Source organism: Rhinoraja longicauda, chromosome 26, assembly GCF_053455715.1.
Source record: "Rhinoraja longicauda isolate Sanriku21f chromosome 26, sRhiLon1.1, whole genome shotgun sequence".
Taxonomy (NCBI): domain Eukaryota; kingdom Metazoa; phylum Chordata; class Chondrichthyes; order Rajiformes; family Arhynchobatidae; genus Rhinoraja; species Rhinoraja longicauda.
In genome coordinates this window covers 15,709,362-15,728,155 of record NC_135978.1, presented here as the reverse complement: position 1 = coordinate 15,728,155, position 18,794 = coordinate 15,709,362, and the positions used below count along the sequence as shown (strand labels likewise).

At 46.6% G+C, this 18,794-nt stretch overlaps 1 protein-coding gene across 5 annotated transcripts in view; it reads left to right on the top strand.

The window, feature by feature from the left end:
- The first annotated feature begins 1,053 nt into the window (after positions 1-1,053).
- rasa4 (RAS p21 protein activator 4) overlaps positions 1,054-18,794 on the top strand; it is a 138,347-nt gene continuing 120,606 nt past the window's right edge. For 4 of the 5 annotated variants that reach the window (XR_013548958.1, XR_013548957.1, XM_078422692.1 and 1 more), the window contains exons 1-2: positions 1,054-1,890; positions 16,630-16,686. Coding sequence is in view for 2 of the 5 variants with exons in the window: in XM_078422692.1 (XP_078278818.1) it covers positions 1,826-1,890; positions 16,630-16,686 (122 nt within the window). In the remaining 3 variants the exon portion in view is untranslated. Of the gene's footprint in view, positions 1,891-2,161; positions 2,205-16,629; positions 16,687-18,794 lie in introns of those variants that run through there. The other variant, XM_078422693.1, reaches the window with a different exon arrangement.

Genomic DNA, 18,794 nt, shown 5'->3' with positions numbered 1-18,794 from the left:
CGTGGGGTGACCGACCGTGATGAGGGAGGGAGAAGAACAATGGGGACCCGGCAAGAGGGGACTACCGTGGGGGGAGGGGGGGGGGGGGGAGACAAGTATACCTTGTATACTTTGTAACTTTGCCAGCGCCCTTATGTGGCGACTATTTGCACACCATGTGTGTGCAAGCAAAGAATTTCACTGTGATTTGTCACATGTGACAATAACGTCAAGTATTCATTCATTCATTCATTCATTCATTCATTCATTCATTCATTCATTCATTCATTCATTCATATCATTCATTCATTCATTCATTCATTCATTCATTCATTCATTCATTCATTCATTCATTCATTCATTCATTCATTCATATCATTCATTCATATAATTCATTCGTTCATCCTTTCATTCCACGGATGCTGTCTGATCTGCTGCGTGTTTCCCAAGCTCGGCTTTATTTCAGATCGCCAACATCTGCAGTTTTTTATTGGTTCTACGGTGGGGAAACCCTGGAGTCAGCACCAGCTTTGGTCCTAAACGCCCACACCAAACCTACTCTCCCCTCCCGCCCACGGGCCCCGCAACCTGCCGTTGGAGGGTTTGGGGAAACTGCAGCGACCACCACTCCCAGTCGGGGCATTTAAAGGAAGGGGTTACGATGGACATGACTTTTCCCAGCACTCTGCTGCTGACCATTTAACGCTGGACCTCACACAAATGTGAAACAAGACACAAAGTGCTGGAGTCATTCAGCGGGCCAGGCAGCATCTCCGGAGAACATACTTAGCGGATGTTTTTGGTCGGGACCCTTCTTCAGACCCGACCTGAGACATCCCCTGTCATACAGAATCCCCTAGTCTGAAGAAGGGTCTCGACCCAAAAGTCACCCATTCCTTCTCTCCAGAGATGCTGCCTGACCCGCTGAGTTACTCCAGCATTTTGTGAATAAATACCTTCGATTTGTACCAGCATCTGCAGTTATTTTCTTATACAACTAGACTGGGGATTGATTTGCATGACAGCACTGACAATATTTTTTGTTGTTGCAAGAAATCCGTCACTTGTTCCTGTTTGAGTTCCCAGGCTGCGGCCAATCAGAGCGGGTTGGCGCCGCCCCGGCCGCGGTGTAAACGGCACATGGACCGACACCTCGGCCCGCGGCGGGGAGGTAGACAGTCGGAGGCTGCTCCAGCCCTGGTGCCGCCAGCCTAGCACAGCCCAGCACAGCCTAGCCTAGCCCCTCCCCAGCCCAGCCCAGCCTAGCACAGCCTAGCCCCAGTCCAGCACAGCCCAGCCCCAGTCCAGTCCAGCCCAGCCCAGCACAGCCCAGCCCAGCCCCAGTCCAGTCCAGCCCAGCCCAGCCCAGCCCAGCACAGCACAGCACAGCCCAGCCCCAGTCCAGCCCAGCCCAGCCCAGCCCAGCACAGTTAGGAAGGCAGATGCTGGTTTAAACCGAAGCACACCGTATCTCTGTACAGGAAGGATCTGCAGATGCCGGTTTAAACGGAAGATAGACACAAGAAGCTGGAGTAACTCAGCAGGTCAGGCAGCATCTCTGAAGTGAAGGAATGGGTGACGTTTCGGGTCGAGACCCTTCTTCAGACTGATATCAGGGGAGAGGGAGATACATAGATAAGGAAGTGCAAGGTGTGTAAATAGGACAAAGGGGGTCGGCCCAGCCCAGCCCGTCTCAGACCATCCTATCCCATCCCATCCCATCCCATCTCATCCCATCCCATCCCATCCCATCCCATCTCATCCCACCCCACCCCACCCCATCCCAGCCCAGCACAGCCCAGCCCGGCAACTTCCAGTGCCGACCTATGGCAGACAGTGACAAGCCATGGCCAGGCGCAGCTCGCTGTTTCTTCGGATAGTCGAAGGGAAGAAATTACCAGCCAAAGATCTGTGAGTATTGTTGGGGGTCGCCCGCGGCTCGGCTCGGCTCGGCTCCCTCCCCCACCCCCTACCCTACCCCTACCCTACCCCTACCTACCCCCCTGCCCTACCCCCCTGCTCTAACCCCCTGCCCTACCCCCTCTGCTCCTCACCAGCGCTGACATCTGCTCCCCACGGCGAGGGGGGAAGTTGCCCGTCTCCCCTGTCACAGCCGCCTGTGCGCGGAGAGGGCGGTGTAACGCGGGCGGAGGAGACCACGCGAAGTTTGGGAGACAGGAACTGACATTTAGCCCAGGATTTAAATCCCAGTGCATCGCTGTTGTGTGGGTTCATTTGTCACATCCATCCCCTCCATCCACGCTCCCTCTCTCCTCTCCCCCTCCATCCGCGCTCCCTCTCTCCTCTCCCCCTCCATCCACGCTCCCTCTCTCCTCTCCCCCTCCATCCGCGCTCCCTCTCTCCTCTCCCCCTCCATCCACGCTCCCTCTCCCCCTCCATCCGCGCTCCCTCTCTCCTCTCCCCCTCCATCCACGCTCCCTCTCTCCCCCTCCATCCACGCTCCCTCTCTCCTCTCCCCCTCCATCCGCGCTCCCTCTCTCCTCTCCCCCTCCATCCACGCTCCCTCTCTCCTCTCCCCCTCCATCCACGCTCCCTCTCCCCCTCCATCCGCGCTCCCTCTCTCCTCTCCCCCTCCACCCACGCTCCCTCTCTCCTCTCCCCCTCCATCCACGCTCCCTCTCCCCCTCCATCCACGCTCCCTCTCCCCCTCCATCCACGCCCCCTCTCTCCTCTCCCCCTCCATCCACGCTCCCTCTCTCCTCTCCCCCTCCATCCACGCTCCCTCTCTCCTCTCCCTCTCCATCCGCGCTCCCTCTCCCCTCTCCCCCTCCATCCGCGCTCCCTCTCTCCTCTGCCCCTCCATCCGCGCTCCCTCTCTCCTCTCCCCTGAGCCGCGCTCTGGGCAGAGTACCGTGGAGAGCCCGGAGCCGGAGCCAGGGGCTAAGGTTGGGACCAGTCTGTACCAGACCAGTGTGTAGCTCTGACTGCCCGCCCACCGGGAACAATGTAATGCCGAAGATAGACACGGAGAGCTGGAGTAACTCAGCGGGCCAGGCGGCACCTCTGGAGAGAAGGGATGGTTGACCCTTCTCCAGACTGCCTACCTTGGGTTTAAAGCAGCATCTGCATCTCCTTCCTACACATCCCCTGTCCATGTTCGCCGGAGGTGCCGCCTGACCCGCTGAGTTACTCCAGCACTCTGTGTCTTTCCTTCAGTCCGCACGGTGCAATTTTGTTTTGGTGGCAAAGGATAAATAGTGATATTCAACAGCCTCGGCGGCAAAGTGCACAACTGACTGTGATGCCGATGCTGGTGTTACAATGTCACCGCTCCGGAGCGGCCCCTGTGGTGTTCAAGGAGTGTGAGCCCAGACACAGGACATGTCCACCCGCATCCACACCTCTGCGATCCCGAGATGTTTCCCTCCTCACCCTCGCAGCCGCCCGGCTGCTCAAAGTCTGGCCTTTCAGAATTATCCAATAACTTATATTAGGATTCTGCCTCTGGTTTTAAGGAAACATTTGCTCCCTCGCGGCATTTTCTTTTGTCTCCCTCCTTTTTATTCTCCTCTCGCTTTATCTGCCTCTCTTTCCATTCGTCACCCCCTCATTCATGTCTTCTCCCATCCATCCCAAGTACCTCTCTCTCTCTCTCTCTCTCTCTCTCTCTCTCTCTCTCTCTCTCTCTCTCTCTCTCTCTCTCTCTCTCTCTCTCTCTCTCTCTCTCTCTCTCTCTCTCTCTCTCTCTCTCTCTCTCTCTTCCCCGCCTGTCTCTCTCTCCCCCCCCACTCTCTCTTTCTTTCTCTCTCTCTCTCTCTCTCTCTCTCTCTCTCTCTCTCTCTCTCTCTCTCTCTCTCTCTCTCTCTCTCTCTCTCCCCCCCCCCCCTCTCTCTCTCTCTCGCTCTCGCTCGCTCTCTCTCGCTCTCTCTCCCTCTCTCTCTCTCTCTCTCTCCCTCCCTCCGGCTACTATAAAAAAATATTACCATTGAACCACATGAAGCTGTTCCCCCAAACTCCGCCAACAAAGAGGCGAAGAAGACGTGCGCCTCTGAGAACGCATCAAATACAATAATTAGGTTACGTCCAAGCTAAAAGGTGCTTAAATTGCTAAATAAATGTAGTGCGATCTTGCCAACAAACCCATAATGCCGCCAGCCGTGTCCACGGGGCCATATACTCTGTGCTAAAAGCTGGGAATGTTGGCTACACTGGGCAGGTCGGGCAGCATCTGTGGAGTGAACAAAGGGAGACCTTTTGGGGAAAGGACACAGAGTGCTGGAGTAACTCAGCGGGTCAGGCAGCATCTCTGGAGAACATGGATAGAGATGTTTTGTGTAGGAAGGAACTGCAAATGCGGGTTGACCCTTGGACCAGAAACTTCACCCGTTCCTTCTATCCAGAGATGCTGCCTGTCCCGCTGAGTTACTGCAGCGTTTCGGGTGTATCTTAAGTAATGTTTCCAGCGTTTGCCGTTCCTTGTTTCTTTCGGGAAAGCTAGCTGTAATGCTCCAGATTTTAAGTGGTTTCAACTCCATTCAATTCCCAATCCCATTGAAACGTTATCAACCTGAAACACTAATTCTTGTTTCCCTCCCCATAGACACTATCTGACCTGATAAGTATCTCCATCATGTTCTGTTTTTACTTCAGATTTCTAACATCTGCAGTCTGTGTGCATTTGTTTAGCTACTATTCCCTGTGGATCCCATCGGCTGGACTTCCTACATTTATTATTTTTTGCATTTAATAATATTTTTTGGGGGATCTGGATATCACTGACACCGCCTGCATTTATTGCCCTTGGAGGTAGACTGCCTCCTTAAAACACTGCAGTCTTGTAGTGGAGGCAGTCTCACAGGGCTCTTGGGGAGGGAGCTCATGCATTTATATTCGACGACCATGGCAAAGATTTGGCAATACATTCCAAGTCAGGATGAGTGGTGTTCCTGTGCACCAGCTTCCTTTTCCCCGCTTGCTGATGGAAGTCGTGGGTTTGGAGATGCTGGCAGAAGGGGTGGGTTCTCCCCGTGACCGCGTGGGTTTTCTCCAGGTGATCGGTTTCCTCCCACATTCTGAAGACTTGCAGGTTTGGAGGTTAATTGGCTTTTGTAAATTGTCCCTAGGATTTTGGATATAGGGTATAGAACTATTGTGAATGGGTGATTGCTGGTTGGCGTGGACTCGGTGCGCTGAAGGACCTGTTTCCACACTGTATCTCTAAACTAAACTGAGAACCCAGGTGAGTATCTGCCGTGTATTGTGTTGTGGGTCTATGGTGCAGTCACTGCATGCTGGTGGTGCAAGGAATGATGAATGTTTCGGGTGTTGGATGGCACACTGATCAATGGCAGCCTCCTCTTGGATGTTGTCATCCAAAGCTGCTGAAGTAGCATCATTTAAGAAAGCAGAGAATAGTTCGTAACACTCGTGACAGGTGCCTTGGTTGAAAAGACTTGGAAATGTCAGGAGATGAGTCACTGCCTTAGAGTTTAGTGTAATTTGGAGATACAGCATGAAAACAGGCCCTTCAGCCCACCGAGGCCGTGCCGACCAGCGATCCCCACCCACTAGCACTGTCCTATACACTGCAGACCATTTATAATTCCTTAGCAAAGCCAATTAACCTACAAACTTGTAAGCCTTCGGAGTGTGGGAGGAAACCGGAGCACTCGGGGGGAAAAACCCACGCGGTCACGGGGAATATACAAACTCCGTATAGTCAGCGCCATTAGTGAGGGTTGAACCCGGGTCTGTGACGCTACAAGTCAGCAACTCTACTGTTGCGCCACCGTGCTGCCACTTATAGTTACAGTACTTACAGCATGTAGCTGTTCCAGCTGAGTTTCTGGTCGATGATGATTCCCAGGATGTTGATGGTGGGGGACGTGACATTGGGAATGTAAGTGACTGTCAAGGATACATGGTTACACACCCTCTAACCTTGGCAGTTCCTTTGCACAAGCATCATTCGCCAGTTGTCAGTCGATGCTGAATGGTGTCCAGGTCACATTGTGTGCAAACATGGACTGCTTCACTTGCTGAGAGGTTGCAAATAAAATCAATGATTAGTGAACATCTCCATTTTTGATCTTGTGTTTGACGGGAAGTCATTAATGAAGCAGCTGAAGACGGTTGAGCCTAGGACATTATGCTGGGACCTCATGCAATGATGTTCTAAACCTGGAATGGTTGAATTCCAATAATCACAATCGTCTTCCTTTGCGGGAAGTTTGGCCTCTTCAACTATTGATGAGTGTTTTCCTCTTGATTTCCATTAACTTCAGTTCTATTAGTGCTCCTCAATGCCACAATCAGTCAATTCCTGCCTTTATGCCATCCTTAGTCGTGGAATTCAGTCTTTGGACCAAGATTGCATTGTTATCTGGAGCAAAGTGGTCCCACTGAAACTCAAGCTCTACATTGGTGAGCAGATTATTGTTGAGTAGGTGCCTCTCGATAGCATTGTCAACAATGCTTTCTTTCAGTCAGCTCTTAATCACCAAAGTGATTGAAAGTGTCTTCGATACTGTTAGCAAGCAACACTTGCTTACAAGTGCAAAGTCCCGTTTATTAGCGTAATTGTTCTTTTTACTCCCTCCCTCTAAACACACATCGAATAATCACAACTCCTGCTACTACCATTAATCATTTTAAGCCAACTTGTCACTTCCACCATGCCAAGAGATAAGAGTAGCAAACCCCCAGCAATACTGCAATGCAAAATTTTGCTGCTTGGGTTACATATCATTGTGACTTTGAAGGATGTCCTTTCTTCACCTCTGGATCAAAGTCTTGGCACTCATCAGCCAACAGCCGTAAGTGGGGGAACCAACTCTGTGGTATGTCCTGGATAGTTTCAAGCTTGTTGATAGCCATACCAGGCTGAGCTTGTGCTGAAGATCTGTGCTCTAGAAGTAGCTGTACCTTGAGCCAGTACAGTCACAACCCGGGCATCTACCTGACTCTACGGAAATTGCACAGCTTGTTCCTATTGACAAAACGCTGGACAAACCCAATCTGGTTAATTATCACCTGATGCCTTGCATTGCGGGTGATACAGTTATTGGTTTATGCACCCCGAGGTCTCCAGCAAAATAATGATCAGATTATCTTTCTAATGTGAGATAATTTCACCAGAATCAGTGGGTGAAAGTTATCTTCCTAACCTACGTCAAATCTCTAAGGGAATTGATACTGGTTCCACTGTGGTTAAAATGCCGAAAAGAATAGGAAGGTCATGCTGGAGCTGTAAAATGGTGTCTAGAGTACTGCTGTCATTTTGTATCCCCTTTTTGCAGAAAAGATGTGCTGGAAGAAGGAAGGGCATAAGGATATTTATTCCCATATTCCTGGGATGGAGAAAGGATTGGGGTTGGCTGGGGTTCTTTACTTTGGGAGAAGAAAATGGAGGTGTGGGGATTATGTATTTTACAAAACTGAGAAGCCTTGAAAGGTGCATTGATTTTTCTTCTTCTTACTTTCTACCAGTAACTGGAGGGGCATGCAAAGATTAAAGTAAGCATTAGAAGTTTAACAGGTAGGTCGGTGGTTTGAGGATATTTGTTGTTCTGCCTCTGGGTGGTAAGGTTAGATGCGTACTTCCTGAAGGGTTATGGACGCAGAAATATTCATTGTGTTGAAAAATATATCAGTACTTGCTGTGCTCTAACCAACAAGGTTGTGGGTGGAAAATTGAGAAATGGGAGGAGATTCATAAATCTGTAAGATCTAGGAGCAGAATAAGGCCATCCGGTCCTTCGACTCGACTCCGCCATTCAATCATGGCTGATCTATCTTTCCCTCTCAACCCCATTCTCCTGCCTTCGCCCCATAACCCCTGACAGCTCTTCAGCAGCTGCAGCCCTTTGTTGGGCATGCTCATCATTGACCAAATGACTTCCTTTTAAAATGCAACTTCTGATTCTCAGAAACATTCAATATTAATGCACCAAATCAGACGAGTTTGAGACGTTGGAAAATGGTGCAATGGGTGCTGCTACTTCCTCACTGCTCCAGTGCTATGGGTTCAGTCCTTGCCTTGCATGCTGTCTGTGTGCAGTTTGTATCTTCTCTCTGTGACCACATTGCTTTCCCCCAGATGCTTTGCTTTTTTTTACACACTTCCCAAAGATGTGTTGGTCGTTACTTTAATTGGCTACCGCGAGTCAGCCTCGTGTAGACGGGAATACAGATGCTGGTTTACAAAAAAAGAAATAAAGTGCTGGAGTAACTCAGCAAGTCAGGCAGTGTCTATAGAGAAGGCTCCCGATCTATTCCTTTTCTCCAGAGATACTGCCTGACCCACTGAGTTACTCCAGCATTTTGTGTCTTTTTTTAAATCTCCAGTGTCGGTGTCTGTTGGGAAAATCAGGAGAGAAGTTAATGTGCAAGTGTGAGAGAACTGATTACTGGTATGTAAGTGGGAAATGAGATGGGTCCGAGACTTGATGGTCTCCTTTATGTAATTAGGAACATTGAAATGGGATTAATATAGGCAGTTGCATGAAGCTGGCGTTGATGTAGTGAATCAAAGAACTTCTTTCGGTGCAAAATGACTGTCCAACTATGAAAAACATCTTTAATGTTGAAACTGTTACTTGATATCAGAGAATTGGGCTTGGCCAGCTGAAAGCCCTTACCACCGATTCCAACTCTTTCATACTGAGGTAGGTGAAGGATGAGGAGTAGAAAGCCTTTGATGATCTGAATGGGGTTATCTTTGGTGACTGGAACTGTTGGAGTACAAGAGATACTGTGCTTGCATTTGGGATGATATATCTGATGTATCTAATTCTATACAATCCATGGATACTTGGGACATAAAGGAGAAAATATGAATCGATTTAAGGATATGCTGTGATGTATTGTGTCTAACCATGGCCTTCTCAAGCTTACTAATGGATACAGGGAATAATTCTCCAGTACCTCTGTTGAACCTCTCTGTGCTTGTTTCATCAGCATCTGAGGAAAGATGACCTGTGAGGTTGTTATGTCTAACAAAGATACTGAACTTTAATGAGGCTAAAAGATTGTTTTTTTTCTCACCGTTGTAATGTTCGTGTGTGCGCTCAGTCCATGATACTTCACAAGGATGATTGAAAGGAGAGTAAGAGAAAATGGTTGCTTTATAAAACAGGTAGTGAGTGGATTTTGTAAGGCAGCCTTTCCTGTAAATGCACTTCTGCTAGTGGTGGTTTGCTCTTCCCACAAGCCACATATTCAGACATTCTGACATGCTAGACATATTTAGTTGGTGCTCACGTACAAAATAAATGGTTATTTTTCCAACTATTCTCTCCATTCGTGAGGGCAAGGTCAGCATTTATTTCCCATTTGCAATTGTCCTTGCTCTCTGCCCTAAATTGCCCTCTTGAACTGCTGAAGTCCACGTGGTGAACATAAAACCATGCATTAGACTTTCAGGATTTAGACTCGGCCATGATGAAGTAACTGGAACATATTTCAAGCCTTGGATAATATTGGGTATTGGCTAATAATGTTTCCAAGAACGTGCTGGTGTTGTCTTTGTGGGACATTTTGTAGTACATTTTGAAGATGGTATGGCCTGAAGCTAGAGAGTGCCACTGGCAGAGGGAATGGAAGTTCAGCGTAGTAGATGGGTTAGTGTATCCTGGATGGAGTTCCTCCTTGAGAGTTGGAACTCCACTTATCCAAGCAAAAAGTATTTGTTTTGTCAATGGTGCAAGGTATAGTTTAGTTTAGAGAAACGGCATGGAAACAGGCCCTTCATCCCACCGAGTCCACTCCAACCAAAGATCAACTATTCTATGTTTTCCTACTTTTGCATCCACATCCTTCTCAGTTGGGGCTATTTACAGAGGCCAGTGGCCCTACATGCTCGCACATCCTTGGGATATGGGAGGAAACCGGAGCACCTGGAGGAAACCCACGCTGTCGCAGGGAGAACGTGCAAACGGCACACAGATCGCAGCCGGGTCGCTGGCGCTGTAAGGCAGCAGCATTACCAACTGTGCCACTGTGCCACCCCTTAAGTAGCTAACTCTATTTCTCTCTCCGCAGATGCTAACTGACAGGCTGAGAAGTATTTTAATTTTCAGTTAGATTCTCCCTCACTGAAAATATCAACCGTCTCGGACATGCACAACATGGATTTTTTGTTGTGTATATCTGATCATAGCTATTCATTGTCTAGACCTTGTTGTATTTTGGCACGGACTGTGTCAGTATCTGAGATGGGGGAATAAAGCAAACTGATGGAGAAACTCAACCGAGCGAGCAACATCTGAGGAGACAAAGGGCAAGACATTTTAAGTCGTGACTCTGGATCAAGACATAGAATATGGAGAGAAGATAGCCGGTATAACGAGAAGAGTTTGAAGGGCCAGATAGGGGCTGATAGGTGATAGATTGCAACAGCTGAGGTGGGGGATGATGGACCCTTTAGAAGGATGAGGGGGGATCTTATTGAAACATATAAGATAATTAGGGGATTGGACACATTAGAGGCAGATAACATGTTCCCAATGTTGGGGGAGTCCAGAACAAGGGGCCGCAGTTTAAGAATAAGGGGTAGGCCATTTAGAACGGAGATGAGGAAGAACTTTTTCAGTCAGAGGGTGGTGAAGGTGTGGAATTCTCTGCCTCAGAAGGCAGTGGAGGCCAGTTCGTTGGATGCTTTCAAGAGAGAGCTGGATAGAGCTCTTAAGGATAGCGGAGTGAGGGGGTATGGGGAGAAGGCAGGAACGGGGTACTGATTGAGAGTGATCAGCCATGATCGCATTGAATGGCGGTGCTGGCTCGAAGGGCTGAATGGCCTACTCCTGCACCTATTGTCTATTGTCTATTGACTGATGGATCTAGGTTGGGAAGCAGGGAGGAAATTAAGAGACAGGGTGTGGGTGATAGCTGGAAACAAATAAGAAGCAAAATCAATGGGCAGATGGAGCTAGGTGGGGGAAGGAGAGAGAGAAAGCAGAGACGGAGGCTGAAAGGTGATGAGTGGAATCAGATAAAAGGAGGGTTGGTGGTTGGGTAGAACCAGATAGGAGAGGAAAGGGTATATCGGTCAGGGGAGAGGAATCCCAGCTGGTAGGTGTGTGGATGATGGGCAGATGGAAATGGGAACGATGAACAAAGAGGGGACCTGGATAGAAAGACGTGAGTGAGAGAGGAGCACAAGGAATGCCTGCCTGAGATTGGAAAATACATTGATCTTACAATTGAGCTGCTGACTACTCAAATGAAAGATGAGGTGCTGTTCATCCAGTTTACGTCTGGCTGCACCCTGACAGCAGAGGAGGCAGAGGAAAGATAGCTTGGTTGTGGTCGACACAAAATGCTGGAGTAACTTGGCGGGTCAGGCAGCATCTCTGGAGAGAAAGAATTCAAGACCCGAAACGTCACCCATTTCATCTCTTCTGAGATGCTGCCTGACCCGCTGAGTTACTCCAGCATTTTGTGTTTACCTTCGATTTAAACTGGCATCTGCAGTTTTTGTCCCTACATAGCTTGGTGTAGGAATGGAACGGCGAGGGTTTGAAGTAAAATATAAAAGAAAACATAAAAGTGAGTACAGGTGCTCTGCAAAATGGTTGCTGGTCTACATTTACCTCATCGATGTAGTGGAGGCATCAATGATAAATCCTTGGTGAAGCAGCTGAAGGTAGTTGGGACCAGGACATTGCCCCGAGTGGGTTATTTGCTCATAATCACTTTGCTGTTGTGGAACCTCATTGTGTGCAACTTAGTTACTGAGCTATCTACATTATATCAATGACTGCACTTCATATAGTGGCTGAAAATGACCAGGGATTATGAACGATGCTATGGAAATGCGTATTGTTCTCTCTATCCTTTGTGGCCTTTGAAGACGAGTTCTTCATTATCTGCTTGGAATATATTAATGTTTTTTAATTTCACAAGAAAGTAGGACCAGCAATAGACTGTCCCAGGTCTCCCCTCCATTTAATAAGAACACTCCTCTTCCTCATGGCCTCGTGTTCCTAGATATAACAGCTATTTTCCTAACCGTACCGTAAATATATTTAATAATACGGCTTCCACCATCCTTGGGATCAGAGAATTTTGCAGACGTTCTCAACTATGACGGAATAATTTTTTACACAGTTATAGACAATAGACAATAGGTGCAGGAGTAGGCCATTCGGCCCATCAAGCCAGCACCGCCATTCAATGTGATCATGGCTGATCATTCTCAATCAGTACCCCGTTCCTGCCTTCTCCCCATACCCCCTGACTCCACTATCCTTAAGAGCTCTATCTAGCTCTCTCTTGAATGCATTCAGAGAATTGGCCTCCACTGCCTTCTGAGGCAGAGAATTCCACAGATTCACAACTCTCTGACTGAAAAAGTTTTTCCTCATCTCCATTCTAAATGGCCTACCCCTTATTCTTAAACTGTGGCCCCTTGTTCTGGACTCTCCCAACTTTGGGAACATGTTTCCTGCCTCTAACGTGTCCAACCCCTTAATAATCTTATACGTTTCGATAAGATCCCCGCTCATCCTTCTAAATTCCAGTGTATACAAGCCTAGTCGCTCCAGTCTTTCAACATATGACAGTCCCGCCATTTCAGGAATTAACCCAGTAAACCTACGCTGCACGCCCTCAATAGCAAGAATATCCTTCCTCAAATTTGGAGACCAAAACTGCACACAGTACTCCAGGTGCGTTCTCAACAGGGCAATGTACAACTGCAGAAGGACCTCTTTGCTCCTGTACTCAACTCCTCTTGTTATGAAGACCAACAGTCCATTGGCTTTCTTCACTGCCTGCTGTACCTGCATGCTTCCTTTCAGTGACTGATGCATTAGGACACCCAGATCTCGTTGTACGTCCCCTTTTCCTAACTTGACACCATTCAGATAATACTCTGCCTTCCTATTCTTACCACCAAAGTGGATAACCTCACACTTATCCACATTAAACTGCATCTGCCATGCATCCGCCCACTCACACAACCTGTCCAAGTCACCCTGCAACCTCATAGCATCTTCCTCACAGTTCACTCTACCACCCAGTTTTGTATCATCTGCAAATTTGCTAATGGTACTTTTAATCCTTTCATCCAAGTCATTAATGTATATTGTAAATAGCTGCAGTCCCAGCACCGAGCCTTGCGGTACCCCACTAGTCACTGCCTGCCATTCTGAAAGGGACCCATTTACCCCACTCTTTGCTTTCTGTCTGTCAACCAATTTTCTATCCATGTTCCCTGATAAATGACTGACCCGTTTCTCCACACGTACCCTGTCAAGCCCCTTCAGGATCTAATTTGTTTGAATAAGCTGAGACATTTTTCACTTTTGAATTTGTCATTAGAGGGATCTCCACTGGCCAAAACACAGTGAGAGAGCCGTTTCTCAGGTATTTGACCAATTACTTTTTTGTTAGGTGTAGACTTGGTTTGCATAAAACTACTTCACCAAGGGTACCTCTGAGCAGGAACACTGGTAACCAAGGCAACAGCTCCCATGCTACATCTGGAGGCCCCTGAGTTTTCTTCCCACCTAATAACCTCAGCTGCAATTTGGACACTTGATTGACCAACTGAACAGAGCACTCGCGTTGCACTACAAAGCGTCACTTGTAAACAAAACACTGTTATTTGGATCTCTGTGATGTTCTGGAATCTTCATTTATAAAGATCACTTCTCTCTTGTCTCAAAATAGCACCCTGGTGAAAAATAATGCACAACGTGGGACTGTTATCGCCAGGGTTTGCTGGAATGTAAACATATCATCTGTTCGCTTGTGCTCCTTTAACTAACAAAGCTGAACTTTATGAAGTGGTTGTGACAATGAGGAGCGTACATAAACCAGCAGCTTTCCTCTCCACGATGTTCCTGCTCAATTTGTTTGACTTAAATTTAGCCCTCTTATTGGACCTGTCCCAAAATATCTTTGTCTTTGCTTTCTCTCCATTTACTCTCTTAATAATATTTCTTCTCAAATCCCACTGTTGTAACAAACGTTTGGTCACGTCGTCTGAATTTTTCACCCTGCTCTATGCCTTTTATCTATTTTAATTTCTTGCCCCCCTCCCCCCCCCCCCCTCCCCCCCTCTGTAAATTTCCTTGATGACTTCATCGATACATGGAAGGCCATAGCAAAATCATTTGGCCCTTCAGTCTATTTCGATTGTCATTCTAGTTAGCCCCACTTTCTGGTTTATTGCCATTTACATTCTTGCTTCATTAACGTAACTATGTAAAAAAAACAATAATAAGTTTCTGACTCCCAGTTTAGTTTGGAGATAAAGCACAGAAACAGGTCCTTCGGCCCATCGAGTATGTGCCGACCAGTGATCCCCATACACTAGCTCTATCCTACACACTAGGGACAATTTACAATCTTTACCAAAGCCACTTAAGAAACCAGAGCACCCGGAGAAAACCCACACAGGTCACAGGGAGAACGTACAAACTCCATACAGACAAGCACCCATAGTCGGGATCGAACCTGAGTCTCTGGTGCTGTAAGGCAGCAACTTGCTCTGTCCCACACTACCAGTTTTCAGCTTGGGTCAATAAAATGTAGTTGTACATTCAGTATGTTGTTTTTGCACTCTAAATGACTGCATTAAGAAGAGAAACCAAAGTGCATTGATTTGTTGTTACAAACTGACAATCTGTGGATTCTAAGCCTAATGGATGAAATTGTATCGTGCAGTGCTAATACAGATTCTTGGCTAGGAACTATTATGGGGCACAGTGTTGGGGCTGGAGTGTTGTGGCTCAGTCTTCAACTTTCCTTATTTGGTGCATCTCTGTTTGAAAAGTACGCATTAGTGTTGAGGATATCCATCACTCTCGACGACAGGCTTTGTACAAAACACCAATAAATCACAATTAATCTTACAAAAAAGTCTGTTTGGCTTTGCTGAGGATGATTAATAATTATTTTCTCTCGGGTGAAAAGTTTACAAATAGACCTGCGGACAGATATTTATGCCAATCTTAATCTGAAGACTTCCGTTTGCTAAAAGCTATTAACAGTTTTTGTCAGTCAATTAGCTTTGTTGCATGCAGAAAGGGCAGGCAGTATAACTTGAGCACATTTTTTCCTTTACCAGCACAATAATAGTTTACATTATGCACCTGTGACCTTATAGTTCTTATATAAATTATCAGATTCCTGCCAACAATGTAAAAACTCTGGTATTTACTTTGAATACTATCAGTAAACCAAATTAAATGTTACCGAATTAAATTGAAAATTTAAGTGCTTTTAAATGGGCAGAACCTCAACATAATTTACATCTCTGCCATCGAGGCAATGGATGTAGGAAAGATCCGAGTCGCAAATTCACGTGGCAAGGGCTTTGGATTTAAGAATGGATTTTATTCATGTTTGAAAAATCTATCCCAGGCTGGTAATTGGGGCCTCACAAAAAAGAATTTCTGCTGAAACACATCATTTGTTCCTGTTTCATTTGACAGATGGCACTTCTCAGCTTGGCTATGCAGATGTTTCACCTCCGAGGAGGAGACTTCCATTTATCTGGAACATCTCAGGATATTTCAAAGCATCTTACAATTTCTTCGCTGACTGCCAAGTATAGTCATTGTTGTAACGAAGGATAAACAGAGAAGTTTTTTATACAGCAAGGCTCATAAACAAAAAGTATTTAATGATTCAATAATCACCTTGCTTTCGTAATGTTCAGTGACATCTGTTGGCCAGAACACTGGCTATAATTCCATTGTTTTTACAAAACCTCATCGTGGGATTGTTTACCTCAGAGAGCAGACAGGGTCTGGTTTTAACATCACATCTGAAAGGTGGGATTGTTCTGCACGGTCCAACTTTGTGCTAAAGATAGACCCAAAAAGCTGGAATAACTTGGTGGGACAGGCAGCATCTCTGGAGAGAAGGAATGGGTGACGTTTCGGGTCGAGACCCTTCTTCAGACGCAAACCATCACCCATTCCTTCTCTCCAGAGATGCTGCCTGTCCCGCTGAGTTACTCCAGCTTTTTGTGCCTTTCTTTGGTTTAAACCAGCATCTACAGTTCCTTCCTACCAGCTTTGTGCTAGATTGTAGCATCAGGCCAGGGTCTTGTGCTCAAGATTCTGAGAGTGGGTTGGAACCAAAACCAATTTGCCTAAAGGTGAGAATGCCTTCTGATTAAATACAGCAGAGACACAGTCACCAGCTTGTGGTGTTGAGATCAGCTTCACGGTTCTTCTGAATGAGGTTTTGGTAACGTGAGACCTTGTGGAAGACTGGATGCTGCTTCCACCTATTTGACCCCAGCTTTCCCAGCAAATCATGTCTTGCATTTGTCCACAGTAGGAGCTGTTTCGTGGGAGAGAATACAATCAGTTTAGCATGATCTTATTGAATGGCAGAGCATGTATGCTTCAAGGGCTCAATACCCAATCCTGCTCTTAATTCATATGTTCACTCAGTATGATTTAATTTCTCTTTCTTTTCAAATACTTTTCAAAAGAAATTAATTATTAACTTTTGAGAGAATTTTCAGTTCCCTCTAAAGCAAAGCAAATTTCCCATTATGAGCCGAGCGAGACTGAGCTATTATATGAATACATTTATCTTTTTTTAAATCTTTCATTACTGTGAATGCTTTACCTGTGGGCACCATATTAAACAGCGGGCTCCCTGTAGATGCAGGGGTTCATTGTATGAAAGAAATATTCAGTTCTCTTCTCTTTCTGTTTTCAGAACAGGAAGCAGCGATCCATACTGCATTGTAAGAATTGACAACGAGACAATAATCAGGTAAGGAAATTATTTTTGATTGGCAGAATGGTCGGATTCTTGTTATTATCTAGTTGCCCCCTTTGTGGGAGTCTTCCTCTCATTGCCTGGACAGCAATTTAGCCCTGGAGTCTGCTTCCCGGGTGCACATTGTGGTTGGGAGACTCTTTCTGTGTTAACCCATGAGTTGGCTGTTGGATCAGATGGTTGAAATGTCTGAATTCATTATTATCCTCAGCAGAGATTGGCAGTCGATCGGGTGAATGCCTACTGGTTATAGGTAAATAAACAAACAGAATTAGGGCGGCACGGTGGCGCAGCGGTAGTGCTGCTGCCTTACAGCGCCAGAGACCCCGATTCGATCCTGATTACGGATAGTGTCAGTACGGAGTTTGTACCTTTCCCCAGTGACCATGTGGGTTTTCTCTGGGTGCTCCAGTTTCCTCCCACATTCGAAAGATTTGCAGGTTAGTTGGCTTCTGTAAATTGTACCTGGTGTGTAGGATGGAACTAGTGTGAATGGGTGATCACTGGTCAGCACGGGCTCGGGTGGGCCGTAGGGCCTTTTGCCAAGCGGTGTCTCTGAACTAAAACTAAACAAAAAGATGCATAGGTAACAGGATCAACATGGTACAGCTGACTATTATCTCACAGAAAACCAGCACAGCAAAAGAACAAACTGCAGGAGGAACTCAGTGGCCGAATAGCATCTGTGGAGGCAAAAGGATAGGTGATATTTCCGATTGTGAGCCTGCATCAGAACTGTTCCCCTTGTAGCAACCACAGATGCTATTGCACCCACTGAGCTCCCCCAGCAGATTGTCCAATGCCCTAGATTCCAGCGTCTGCCGTCTCTTGTGTCAGGTACAGGTTTCACTCCACTGAAAGTGCAACTTGACACATATGTAGAAATGCATAACAACATTCTTTGCATAGTTTCAGCTGATTTAAAATCCGGTTCTTAAGACTATTGGGAACATTTTACTGTGGCCTTTTGGCGAAAACCTACTGTGTGAAAGAGGCAGGTGAAATCTCTTTGGTGTACATGATCGAGAGGTTCCACAGAGTTCAGATGTGGAATTTCCAAACAACTAAGAGACTTGTCAACATCCAGATTAAATTACAGACGGATATTGCTCACACTGTGTGAGCACACAACTAAAGGTGCCTGCGAACTTCTTAATTTACACAGATTGTACTGGAATTAAATGTTATAAACAATATTGCAGGCCGAGGAAACCATTTCATGGATCTAAGCTAAGCTTCAGAGATGATTAAATTCCGTGAACTTTTCCAGTGTTTAATCTTCTAAATGGTTGTTGTGAAAGACTCCAGAATGAATGGGCCAGATTGTGTAAACAGCTCAGTGATTGTTCCATGAAGACCTGCCAGTTGGCCACAGTACAGATCGAACACGCTCCTGAGACTCTGGCCACGTGATGCAACATGGAAGACAGGGAGTGTGTTCTAGGTTAGACACATCTCACACTGTGTCCCGGGACACGGTGCAGAGTGACAGAGTGAAGGATACACTTCACAACTGACCCTTTGCTGCACATATCGAACAACCTCATCCATGTGGATAGGTTACTGACCTGGATTGAAAGTGCAGGTACAGGTATGTGTCATTCTGAGCCTCAATGAAACAAGCTGTCACTCCACATGCTGACCAGGATGCCTTTTTAAGTGAATTCCTTTTGCCTGCATTTGACCCATTTTCCTCTAAACATTTCCTTTCCAGGTACCTGTCCAAATGTTTCTTAAAAGTTGGACCTGTACCTGCTTCTGCCACTTCCTCCGGCAGCTCGTTCCAAGCTGACTGGGTAGCACGTGACAAAAGCTTTTCACTGTACCTCGGTACACATGACAATAAACTGAACTGAACTAGGGGAATAGATTGGGTAGATGCACAGAATGTACAATAGACAATGGTAATTCTAACATTTGAGGAATGCACACATAAGAGTGCAGATGTTGGTAAAGAGAGACACAGTGGGGAAACAGGCCCATCGGCCCACCGAGCCCTTGCCGACCAGTGATCCCCATACACTAGCACTATCCTACACACTAGGGACACATTACAATTTTTACCGAAGCCAATTAACCTACAAATCTGTATGCCTTTGGAG